The sequence below is a fragment of the Trachypithecus francoisi genome, unplaced genomic scaffold (assembly GCF_009764315.1).
Source record: "Trachypithecus francoisi isolate TF-2019V2 unplaced genomic scaffold, Tfra_2.0 Lachesis_group12, whole genome shotgun sequence".
Classification (NCBI taxonomy): Eukaryota; Metazoa; Chordata; class Mammalia; order Primates; family Cercopithecidae; genus Trachypithecus; species Trachypithecus francoisi.
Genome location: NW_022681457.1, coordinates 24,205,393 through 24,218,428, shown reverse-complemented (window position 1 = coordinate 24,218,428; position 13,036 = coordinate 24,205,393). Strand labels below are relative to the sequence as shown.

The 13,036-nt window shown below is 39.2% G+C and overlaps 1 protein-coding gene across 15 annotated transcripts in view; it reads left to right on the top strand.

Annotated features, from left to right (window-relative positions):
- Positions 1-13,036, top strand: part of DOCK7 (dedicator of cytokinesis 7) — a 237,039-nt gene that overhangs the window by 20,957 nt on the left and 203,046 nt on the right. For all 15 annotated transcript variants that reach the window (XM_033225112.1, XM_033225110.1, XM_033225108.1 and 12 more), the window contains exon 2: positions 3,789-3,894. In XM_033225112.1, coding sequence (XP_033081003.1) covers positions 3,789-3,894 — 106 coding nt within the window. The remainder of the gene's footprint in view (positions 1-3,788; positions 3,895-13,036) is intronic.

Sequence of the window (13,036 nt, the reverse complement as noted above, 5' to 3'; positions counted from 1 at the left end):
ATTTCACATTTTAACATCTGAAATCTTCAATTTACTGATGGTGTGATGGTTAATTGGCAAGGTTTTTATTTATTAGCTGTACATGGACTAATGTCTCTTCTTAACAATTAGTGATTTTTTTTTTTTATTTTTTGCGATGGAGTCTTACTCTGTGGCCCAGGCTGGAGTGCAGTGGTGCAGTCTGGGCTCACTGCAAGCTCTGCCTCCCAGGTTCACGCCATTCTCCTGCCTCAGCCTCCTGAGTAGCTGCGACTACATGCGCCTGCCACCATGCCCGGCTAATTTTTTTAAAAATATTTTTAGTAGAGATGGGATTTCACCATGTTAGCTAGGATGGTCCCAATCTCATGACCTCGTGATCCACCCGCCTCGGCCTCCTAAAGTGCTGGGATTACAAAGGGGTGAGCCACAGCGCCTGGCCAGTGATATCTTGAATTTGATGAAATACAGCAGTTTACTATTCAGTTTACTCATGATTTAGCCCCAGAAACACTGAGCTAGTGCTGAGATTGGTAGAGTGAGGTGAGTAGCAGTGAGGTAGGTAGAATGTTCATATTGTGTCCTTTTTTTTTTTTTTGAGACGGAGTCTCGCTGTGTCACCAGGCTGGAGTGCAGTGACGCAATCTGGGATCGACGCGATCTGGGCTTGACGCGGTCTTGGCTCACCGCAACCTCCGTCTCGGATTCAAGCGATTTTCCTGCCTCAGCCTCCCGAGTAGCTGGGACTACAGCCAGCGCACCATCAAGCCTGGCTAATTTTTCTATTTTTAGTAGAGACGGAGTTTCACTATGTTGGTCAGGATGGTCCCGGTCTCTTGACCTCGTAATCCGCCGGCCTCAGCCTCCTAAAGTGCTGGGATTACAGGTGTGAGCCACCGCGCCCGGCCAGTAGAATATGTATTTTGTGTCTTTTTTTTTTTTTTTTTTAATCTTTTCTGAGATGGAGTCTGTGTGCGTCCCCCAGGTTGGAGTGCAGTGGCGCGGTCTCGGCTCACTTCAAGCTCCGCCTCCCGGATTCACGCCATTCTCTTTCCTCAGCCTCTGGAGTAGCTGGGACTACAGGCGCCCGCCACCACGCCCGGCTAATTTTTTTGTATTTTTAGTAGAGACGGGGTTTCACTATGTTAGCCAGGATGGTCTCGATCTCCTGACCTCGTGATCCGCCCTAAAGTGCTGGGATTACAGGCAAGAGCCACGGCGCCTGGCCTGTTTTGTGTCTTTTTAAAGGCTTTTACATATTCTCATCTCAGCTTTGATGAGAGGATCAGGATATGTAAGGACTTCAAGCTAAACATGATAACGAATACTCACATTATATAGGCTTCATTAAAATCCCAAATGAGGCTAGGCACGGTGGCTCATGCCTGTAATCCTAGCACTTTGGGAGGCTGAGGCAGGAGAATAGCTTGAACCTGGAAGGCGGAGGTTTTGGTGAGCCGAGATCGCGCCACTGCACTCCAGCATGGGCAATAGTGAGACTCTGTCTCAAATAAATAAGTAAAAGCCCTAATGGAGTCCTAAACTGAAGCGAATGTTCCTGTCTTTTCACACAAAGGATTACATAATTCGCCCTTTGCCCTCTCCTGAATCTATTCTCCCTCTCCAAGATTTCATTCTGTCTCCAGATTTCAGCTCTAACCTCTGATTGTTTTCTTGATGCTTTGGTGCTGTTGTCTTCCTCCCTTGTCATTAACTTGTTTTTTTTTTTTTTTTAAACTAGTAGACTTTTTTGGGAGGGAGCAGTTTTCGGTTTACAGAAAAATGAATGGAAAGTATGGAAAGTTCTTATACATCCTCCCTTCTCTCCCAGATTTCTTCAGTTAGCATCTTGCATTGGTGTGGTACATTTGTTATAATTGATGAGCCAATATTGATGTACATTGTTATTAACTAAAATCCATAGATTAAGTAGGGTTCACTGTGTTGTACATTCAATGAATTTTGACAAATATATAATGACATGTATCCACTATTACCATATCATACAGAATAGTTTCATTGTCCGAAACATCCCATGTATGAGTTTTTTGCTCATGCTGCTAATAAAGATACATCCAAGACTGGGTAATCCATAAAGGGAAGAGGTTTAATGGACTCATAGTTCCACATGGCTGGGGGGGCCTCACAATCATGGCAGAAAAGGAAGGAGGAGCAGAGGGACATCTTACATGGTGGCTGGCAAGAGAGAATGAGAGCCAAGCAAAAGGGGAAACCCCTTATAAAACCATCAGATCTGGTGAGACTTCTTCACTACCAGGAGACAGTATGGGGGAAACTGCCTCCATGATTCAGTTTTCTCTCACAGGGTCCCTCCCACAACACATGGGAATTATGGCAGCTACAATTCAAGATAAGATTTGGGTGGGGACACAGTTAAACCATATCACCCTATTTCTACTTATTCATTCCTCCTTTCTTGTCCCCACTCCAGCCCCTGACAACCACTGGTCTTTTTACTGTCTTCCATAGTTTGCCTTTTTCAGAATAAAATATAGTTGGAGTCATACAGATTGGCTTCTTTCACTTAACAATATTCTTCTAAGGTTCCTCTGTGTCTTTCATGGCTTGATAACTCATTTCTTTTTATCACTGAATAATATTTCATTGTATAGATGTAACACAGTTTGTTTATCCAGTCACCCATTGAAGGATAGCTTGATGCTTCCAAGCTTTGGCAATTATGAATAGGAAGTTAGCCTTTTTTTTTTTTTTTTTTTTTTTTGAGACGGAGTCTCGCTCTGTCACCCAGGCTGGAGTGCAGTGGCCAGATCTCGGCTCACTGCAAGCTCCACCTCCTGGGTTTACGTGATTCTCCTGCCTTAGCCTCCCAAGTAGCTGGGACTACAGGTGCCCGCCAACTCGCCCGGCTAGTTTTTTGTATTTTTTGGTAGAGACGGGGTTTCACCGTGTTAGCCAGGATGGTCTCGATCTCCTGACCTCGTGATCCGCCCGTCTTGGCCTCCCAAAGTGCTGGGATTACAGGCTTGAGCCACCGTGCCCGGCCAAAGTTAGCCTTTTAAAACACAAATATTATATAAAGTACCTCAAGTCACCTACTTAGAAAAGGTTGCGCTAACTCAGTATCTTAAGCCCTAAAGAATGGTAACTCTTATTTTTGTGTAAACATTTCTAATTGTGTAGTTGGCTCATAACAATGCTCAGTAAATGTATGTGAAATGATTGAATATGAAAGAAGGACGGAGGAATTGAAGAGAAGAAATAGGAGAAAAGATTATATCCTAAATCTGAATACTTTTAGGAAAATGAGATTATCTTGAAACTCAGCTGGAAACTCTAATGGGAACCAAGATGGGTCAGGGCTCTGAATTAAATCATTAACTTGAAAACACTCCAGAGTTTTTTATTCCTAATTATTGTACTTTAAAGTATATACATTTTAATATACACTTTAATGTACACTTTATATACTTTAAAGCATATACATTTTAATATACACATCTTTTTATAGCTCCCAACAATAGAGCCGGCTCTATAGTTCCAGCTCTATTGTAGGCCAAAGTGTGTTCCCTATAATGCCCGTATAAAATAGCCTCATATAGGTTGTCTGTCACTCTAGTACCCTACATCAACATAAGACATTCTAATGTAATTATAAGCTAGAAAAGTATTTCCTAAAATATTTTATGAATTTATAGCCTTATTGTTATGCCGAGATTTTGTTTTTCTTTAAATGAATCTTTAATGTATTTGGCTTCCCTCCATTTTAAACTAGTTTAGCTTTTTTTTTTTTAATAATATGTATAATGTTTTTGCTTTCTTCATTATAGAACGGTGGCAGCTGAAGTTAGGAAGCAGATCTCCGGACAATATAGTGGTTCTCCCCAACTGCTCAAAAACCTTAATATTGTTGGCAATATATCCCATCACACCACAGTAAGTAACGTATTCAAAATATAGTATGTTATTGGTGTATGATTGACTAGGCCATGAAAAAATAGTGGAAAGATAAGAACTAATTGGGTTCCATCATTAATCTCATAACCCTACTTGTTGTTACCTCATTTTGTTGAAATCTGTGTTGGGAGAGGATGTTATGGGGTGTCATAGAATTGCTAGTTTCCTAGCCAACTCTGAAACTTTATAGTCAGGATTTAATCAATCCTGGAATTTTACATTTAGAACTTTTTTTTTCCTTCTATTTATGAGACCGAGTCTCGCTTTTGTCGCCCAGGCTGGAGTACAATGGCGCGTTCTCGGCTCATTGCAACCTCCACCTCCTGGGTTCCAGTGATTCTCCTGCCTTAGCCTCCCGTGTAGCTGGGACTACAGGCATGTGCCACCATGCCCAGTGTTTTTAGTAGAGACGGGGTTTTACCATATTGGCCAGGCTGGCTAGAACTCCTGACCTTGTGATCCGCCCTCCTCGGCCTCCCAAATTGCTGAGATTACAGGTGTGAGCCACCACATCTGGCCTTAGAACTTTTAAAGACTGAAGGTGATTCATTATGTGAAAATTTAGGAATCTATTCTAGAAACAAGCACCAAAGTAAATAATTATATGGGTTTGTAGAATTATCTGTTGCCTTTAAGATAAATGAATTTATATTTATTGAATTATTACTGTAAGCCTAGTACTGTGTCAGAGACATAAATGTTCTCTTATTAAAGAAGCTGGCATGAGGAAATTCAGTTTTGATAAAAACTAATATTTATTATGTTAGAAATATGAATTAAAAACATACCTCCATTTGTCTTAAAATTAGAGATCATTTTTACAAAATGCTCTGGAAAACTAAAAAAGCAAATAAGCATGATAGGGTGGAGTTATAGATTAGCATTTTCCATTTAGCTGTGAAAGGGTACCTGTTATTGAACAAACTGGGAAATAACAGTTTGATCGACTTGTAATGATATATTTATAACGTTTGTTTTACTAAAATTTCAAAACATTAAGTTTATTTTTAATTACAGTAACATGCTAATTGGAGAAATTTTAGAATATATGGATTTCTGGCTGATTTCAATGTACATGGAGATAATCCTTCCAAAATGCTCTCGGTGTCTTGAATGCCTCTCTTCCAGTGATATTATTTTGCATCCTGAATTACACCTTAACTACTCAAAATTTCTATAACCAGACCTTAGATTTTTGTCATTATGAATAACTATAACCCATGTGTAATCTTAGTTTTATGCTTCCCACTCTCTGATCACCACCTCTTATCTTTATGGCCTTCTTGTTGTGGTACCCTGACTCCAGTTGTCCTTCCACATCACCAGGACCTAGAATCCATGAACTCATTGAATTAGACATATGTAGCGACTTCCCAGGTTTTGTTGTTATTTTCACTGAGTACTTATTTGTGACATTTTAAATTCTGAGCTGTATACTGCCCTAGAAATAATATCTGGGCAAAAAGCGCTGAATGAGAAAAAATAAATTGAATTTTTAAAAAATTTTATGTATGTGTAATATATATTTACATGCTATACTTATATACATAATAGATATAGTGGTAAAATATACATAACATAAAATTTACCATTCTAACCAGTTTTATTTATACAATTCACTGGCATTAAGTACATTTACAGTATTGTACAACCATCACCACTGTTTATCTCCAGAACTTTTTCATTATCCCAAACTGAAACCCTGTACCCATTAAACAATAACTTCCCATTTCCCCCCCTTCCCAACTCCTGATGATATATTATCTTTCCTGCCTTTATGAATTTGCCTCTTCTGTGTACCTGATGTAAGTGGAATCATACAATATTTGCCCGTTCGTATCTAGCTTATTTTACTTACTTAGCAGAATGTTTTAAAGGTTTATTCAGGTTGTAGCCTGTATCTTTTTTTTTTTTTTTTTCCAGACAGGTTCTTGCTTTATCATCCAGGCTGAGTACAGTAGTACCATCATAGCTCACTGCAGCCTTGACCTTCCAGCCTCAAGTGATCCTCCCATATCAGCCTCCTAAGTAGTTGGGACTACAGGCACATGCCATCATGCCTCGTTAATTTTTGTATTTTTTGTAGAGACGGGGTCTCACTATGTTGCCTAGGCTGGTCTTGAACTCCTGGGCTCAAGTGATCCTCCTTTTCGGCCTCCCAAAATGTTGGGATTATAGACGTGAGCCACTATCCCTGGCTGATTTAATTCCTTTTTAAGGCTTAATAGTATTCCATTGTATGTATATGTCACATTTTATTTATTCATTAATTTTGATGGACATTGGGGTCGTTTCCAAACTTTTGGCTATTGTGAATAACGCTGCTATGAACATGAGAGTACAATTATCTTTTTGAGTCACTATTTTCAGTTCTTTTGGGTGTATACCTAGAACTAGAATTGCTAGATGATAGAGTAATTCTGTGTTTATTGTATGCTTTTTGAGGAACCACCAATCTGTTTTTCTTAGCAACTGTATCATTTTATATTTCCACCATTAATGCACAAGGGTTCAAATTTCTCCATATTGTTGTCCACACTTGTTATTAACCATTTAAAAAATAATAGCCGTTCTAATGGGTACGAAGTGGTATCTCACTTATATTTTTGGTTTACATTTCCCTATCTGCAAATTTTATGTTGTATTTTCATTTAGTTCAATGTATTTTTTCATTTCATTTTTCAGACTTTTGTAACTCATGGATTATTTAGAAGTATGTTTAATTTCTAAGTGTTTGGAGATTTTCCTGTGATCTTTCTGTTGCCACTTTCTAGTTTGATTCTATTATAGTCAGAGAACACATTCTGTCTAATTTCAGTTCTTTTAAATTTGTTGAAGTTTGTTTTATGGGTCAGAATATGGTCTGTCTTGATGTATACTTTTGGGACCTTTGTAATGAATGTATATTCTGTTGTCATCGGGTGGAGTGTTCTATAAATGTCAGTTAGATCTATTGGTTGAGGGTGCTTTTGAATTTTACTATATCCTTGTTGATTTTCTAGAATCTGCAGAAAAGCGATCTCTTGAATTCTGCAAGTATAATTGTGATATGTCTTATTTATTCTTTCAGTTCAATCAGTTTTTGCTACACCTACTTTATAGTTCTGTCATTTAGTACATACACAGAGTATAGCTCTGTTATTTAGTACATACACATTTAAGATTGCTCTGTCTTCTTGGATCATTCCTTTTATAATCAAGATAATGTCACTCTCTATTTGGTACTGTTGTTTGCTCTGAAGTCTGCACTTTCCCTTATTAACTTAGCCACTCCTGCTTTCTTTTGAGTATTGGTCACCTGGTATATCTTTTTCCATACTTCTATTTTCAACCTACCTATGTTGTGTTATTTGAAGTGAGTTATTTGTAGATACCACATTGTTAGGTCATATTTTTAAGTCCATTCTGCTAGTCTCTTACTGTTTACATGTATGTTTATAATATAATGTATAAATGTATAATATAATGTAAATTTAATGTTGTTACTCCGTTAGGGTTTAAATCTACCATTTTATTTTTTGTTTATTCTGTTTTTCATCTCTCTGTTTTCTTTTTTCTACTTCTCCAGGGTTACCTAAATGTTTTTTAGGATTCCATTTTGATTTATAGTGTTGTTGAGAGTATCTCTTTTTTTTTTTTTTTTTGTGAGACGAAGTCTCGCTCTGTCGCCCGGACTGGAGTGCAGTGGCCAGATCTCAGCTCACTTCAAGCTCCGCCTCCCGGGTTTATGCCATTCTCCTGCCTCAGCCTCCCCAGTAGCTGGGACTACAGGCGCCCCGCCACCTCGCCCGGCTAGTTTTTTGTATTTTTTTAGTAGAGACGGGGTTTCACCGTGTTAGCCAGGATGGTCTCCATCTCCTGACCTCGTGATCCGCCAGTCTCGGCCTCCCAAAGTGCTGGGATTACAGGCTTGAGCCACCGCGCCCGGCCGAGAGTATCTCTTTATATAGCTTTTTTAGTGGCTGTACAAGGTATTGTGTTATATACATGACTTATCACAGTACTGGTGTTCATATATTACCAATTTGAGTAAAGTGTAGAAACTTCCTATTTTTACATCCCTTTACCATCTCCTATACATAATTGTCTTAAACATTTTCTCTATATACACTTAGAATCATATTGGACAATTTAGAAAAGTCAAGAGGAAAAGGAAAGTCTATTGTATTTACCTATATTTTTTGCTCGTGCTGTATTTGTTTTTCCTTCCTAATATTTCCAGATATCTTTTATTATTTCCTTTTGGTTTAAGGAATTTCTTTTAGCCATTCTTTTAGAATAGATCTGCTGGTGACAGAGTCTCTTAGTTTTTCTTTATCAGTGTATGTCTTGATTTCCCCTTCTTTCTTTTTTTTTTTTTTTTTTCTTTTGAGACAGGGTGTCACTCTGTCACCCAGTGTGGAGTGTAGCGATGCAACCTCAGCTTACTGCAACCTCTGCCTTCCAGGCGTAATTCTCCCACTTCAGCCATCGGAGTAGCTGGGACCACAGGTGCATGCCACCATGCCTGGCTAATTTTTTGTATATTTTTGGTATAGTTGAGGTTTTGCCATGTTTCCTAGGCTAGCCTTGAACTCCTGAGCTTAGGTGATCCACCTGCCTTGGCCTCCCAAAGTGCTGGGATTATAGCCATGAGCTACTGTGCCCGGCCTTCCCCTTCATTCTCCAAGGATATTTGCAGGATCTAAAATTCCAGGTAGTCAGTTATTTTCTTACAGCACTTGAAAAATGTTGTGCCACTTTCTGACTGCCATGATTTTTTATGAGAAATTTGTAAGTTGAATTTTTTTCCCCCTAGAGGTAAGGTGTCATTTTCTCCTCACTGCTTTCAGGATTTTGTTTTATTTTATTTTATTTTGGAGACTGAGTCTCGCTCTGTCCCCCAGACTAGAGTGCAGTTGTGTAATCTTGGCTCACTGCAACCTCTGCCTCCTGGAGGCAGATTCAAGCGATTCTCATGCCGCAGCCTACTGAGTAGCCGGGATTACAGGTGCCCGCTACCACGCCTGGCTAATTTTTATATTTTTAGTAGAGATGGGGTTTCACCCTGTTTGTCAGGCTGGTCTTGAACTCCTGACCTCAGGTGATCCGCCAGCCTCTGCCTCCCAAAGTCCTTGGATTACAGGCATGAGCCACTGCACCTGGCCTTTCTTCTTTCTTTTTCTTTTTCTTTCTTTCTTTTTTTTTTTTAATCTACATTTGGTTGCTGTGTCATGGTACATATTTCTTTGGGTTTATCCTGTTTAAGGTTTGCTTAGCTTCTTGTGTCTGTAGGCTTATGTCTTTTTATGAAATTTAGAAGTTTTTAGCCATTGTTTTTTCTTTTTTTTTTTTTTTTTTTGAGACGGAGTCTCGCTGTGTCACCCAGGCTGGAGTGCAGTGGCCGAATCTCAGCTCACTGCAAGCTCCGCCTCCCGGGTTCCCGCCATTCTCCCGCCTCAGCCTCCGAGTAGCTGGGACTACAGGCGCCCGCCACCGCGCTCGGCTAGTTTTTTGTATTTTTAGTAGAGACGGGGTTTCACGGTGTTAGCCAGGAGGGTCTTGATCTCCTGACCTCGTGATCCACCCGCCTCGGCCTCCCAAAGTGCTGGGATTACAGGCTTGAGCCACCGCGCCCGGCTGTTTTTTCAAATATGTTTCAGCCCTGTCTTCTTTTTCCTCACTTTCTAGGACTCTGGTGGTGCCAGTATTGGATATTTTAGTATAGCTTGTCCCTGAAGATGCTTTCTATCTTTGTTTTTGTTTTGTTTTGATTTTTCAGTCTGTTTTTCTTTTAATGCTGTTCAGATTGGATAATTTCTATTTTTCTTTCTTCAAGGTAACCGATTTTTACCTTCTGTATCCCCTCTTTTCTACTGTTGAATTTATCTATTGAATTTTAAATTTTAGTTATTGTGTTTTTCAGTGACAAAATTTCCATTTAGTTCTTTATATCTTCTGTTTCTTTGCCGAGATTTTGTTTCTTTACAGAGAGTTTCTGGTTTTTCATTTATTTTAAGAGTGTTTACAATTGCTGTTGAATTATTTTTCTGATGTTTGCCTTAAAATCTTTGTCATATAATGCCAAGATCACTTATCTTGGTATTGACATCTACAGGTTGTCTTTTTAATTAGAGTTAAGATTTTCCTTGTTCTTAGTATGATGAGAGATTTTTGATTGGAACTTGTACCTTTTGGGTCTTATGTTGTGAATTTCTAGGTCTTATTTAAACATATTTTAGCTGGCTTTCTTTGATATTGCTCTAGTTATAGGTGGATGCTATCTTGTTTTGGACAGATGGAGTAGAAGTTCAGATTTCTTATTTGTCTTCTTTTGGTATACAAGGAGGGGAAGGATTCCTTGTTACTTATTGTTGAGCAGGAGGGAGAGTCCCCACTTCTACTGGACCACAGCTCACACTACTTAGCTGGGAAGGGTAGTAGTGCTCCTTACTGTTCCTCACATGGCCTCTACTGACATCCAAGGGTGTGTGGCCTTGTTACACTGGGCATTGGTGAAAGTACTTACTCTCTACTAGACCTTCTCTGACAGTGCCCAAGTGATAAAGCAAAGAGGAGCCATGTTGCTGCTTCATAGGAGTTGATGTCTGGATTTCCTTAGTGGCCTCTACTGACACGATGAGAGTCAAAGATTAATTATTGCTCGGTAGATATAAAAATCCCAACACCCTACTTGTACTTCTCCGATACTACCCTGGTGGGGGGAGTTGGGATGCCTTGTTACAGCTTGGTGAGGGTAGAAATATAGCTCCCCACTTGGCCTTTGAGCAGTTAAAGTCGAAATGTTTTTTGTTTTGTCAGGTTGCTTCTTTCTTGATCTTTTGGCTGGGGAAAACAGGCTCACCACAGCCCAGTCCCACTACCTCTAGTGCTTCTTGTCGTTTTCTGGGTTGTGGGCTTTTCTAGTTCTAAGTCTGGAATGTATAAGGGAAAAAGAAATTTTGAAGTAACTCACTGTCGTGCCATTCCCTGGGTTCTGATGTCCCTGCCGGCCAGCCTTTTTCTCTATACCTTTCAGAGTCTTCTTAGGTTTGTTTTCTATGTAGTATCTAGGCTGTTGTACTTAGTGGAAAGAATAGAGAAAAGTACTTCTACTTCGTCTTTCCAGAAGGGAAAGTTTCCCCTAGTGACTTTTGATGTTGGAGCAGTTTTTTATGTGCTTTATTTTTTCCCATTTACTTGAGGGTGTGACTTTAAAAAAAATTATTGAGATGTAGGACTTGTTCATATATTCTAAGTACTAGTCCTTTATCAAATATGTTTTGTAAGTTATTTCTTTTAGTGTGGCTTGTTAATCATTTTCTTTCTTTTTTTTTTTTTTTGAGACAGAGTCTCGCTCTGTTCCCCAGGCTGGAGTGCTTCGCCTCACTGCAAGCTCTGCCTCTCGGATTCACGGGTTCACGCCATTCTCCTGCCTCAGCCTCCTGAGTAGCTGAGACTACAGGCGCCTGCCACCGCGCCCAGCTAATTTTTTGTAGTTTTAGTAGAGACGGGGTTTCACCGTGGTCTCGATCTCCTGACCTTGTGATCCGCCCACCTCGGCCTCCCAAAGTGCTGGGATTACAAGCGTGAGCCACCGCGCCCAGCCTAATCATTTTCTTAACAGTGTCTTTTAATGAATCCAATTTTTCTTTTATGATTCTTTTTTCATGTCTAAGAGAACTTGGCCTATTCCAAAATTGTAAGGACATCCTGCTGTGTTTTCTTGAAGTAGCTTTATAGTTTTAAGCATGTATGTTTGTGTCTGTGATCCATCTCAGTTTAATTTTTGTATATGTTGTGATACAGAGATTGGGGTTCATTTTTTAAATGTGGATACCCAGTTCTAATAATAATGGTTCAAGAAGATTTCTCTTTTCCTTTTGGATTGCTTTCTTTTTCTTTGTTAAGAACATCATAGTATAATTTGTACTTAATAGGATAGGTGAGGTAGAATGCTTAAAATCGTAGAAAAAATTTTAGAGGTCGAAAACCCAGTTTCAAATTTCTGCTCTACCATTTTGTGGCTATTTTATTTTCAGTTGTTGGTTAACTTTTTTGAGCACAAATGCCCTTATTTGTAGAACTGAAATAGTAATTATATCTAACTTACAGGGTTTGGGGGAGGTTTAAAATGACATAACATATACTGATAATGATAAATAACTGCTATCTTTTGAGTGTTTAAGATGTGTTATTTATTATTTTACTCAATATCTTTAAAATGTCCAGGCTGGGCACCGTGGCTCACGCCTATAATCCCAGCGCTTTGGGAGGCCGAGGCAGGCAGATTGCGTGAGCTCAGGAGTTCCAAGATTAGCCTGGGCAACATGGCGAGACCCTGTGTCTACAAAAAAAAAAAAAACACAAAAATTAACCAGGCATGGTGGCTCACGCCTGTTTTCCCAGCTACTTGGGAGGCTGAGGTGGGAGAATCCCTTGAGCCCAGGAAGCAAAGGTTGCATGCAGTGAGCTGAAATTGCACCATTGCACTCCAGCCTGAATGACAGAGGAAGAGCCCATCTCAAAAAAAAAAAGTTCAGTCCAAAGAAGCATAGATTAAAGCACCTTCTGTTTAATAATGTACACCTGTGCAGAGGCAGGTTTCATTGTTTTTATTCCAGATGAATATCCTGAGAAATAACATGTTCTTATTTTCATTGGTCTATAACTGCATATTTGTTATATATCCTTTATAGGTTTGTCTGAATATTTTTTCTTTTTCAAACTAGATAAGAAGTATGATATTTTATTAAAAAGTATCTTGTTAAAAACTTGGCTGAAGAATGCTACCAGTCTTTTATTATTATTAATGGGTAGTTTTAATAGGGCCTGTGTATTCCTTTCCTATGGCTGCTGTAACAGAGTACTACAAACTGGGTGGCTTAAAGTGAAAGAAATTTATTCTCTCACAGTGCTAGAAGCCAAAAGTCTGAAATCAGTATCTCTGGACTAAATAAGCTTTTAGCAAGGCTGTGCTTTCTTCAGATGTTCTAGTGGAATATCAGTTCCTTGTCTCTTCCAAATTCTGATGGCTTTGGCATTCCTTGACTTATGATCATATCACCTCTATCTTTAAGGCCAGAATATTCAAATCTCTCTCTTTTTCATCTTTATACAACTTTTTTTCTCTCTGTGTATA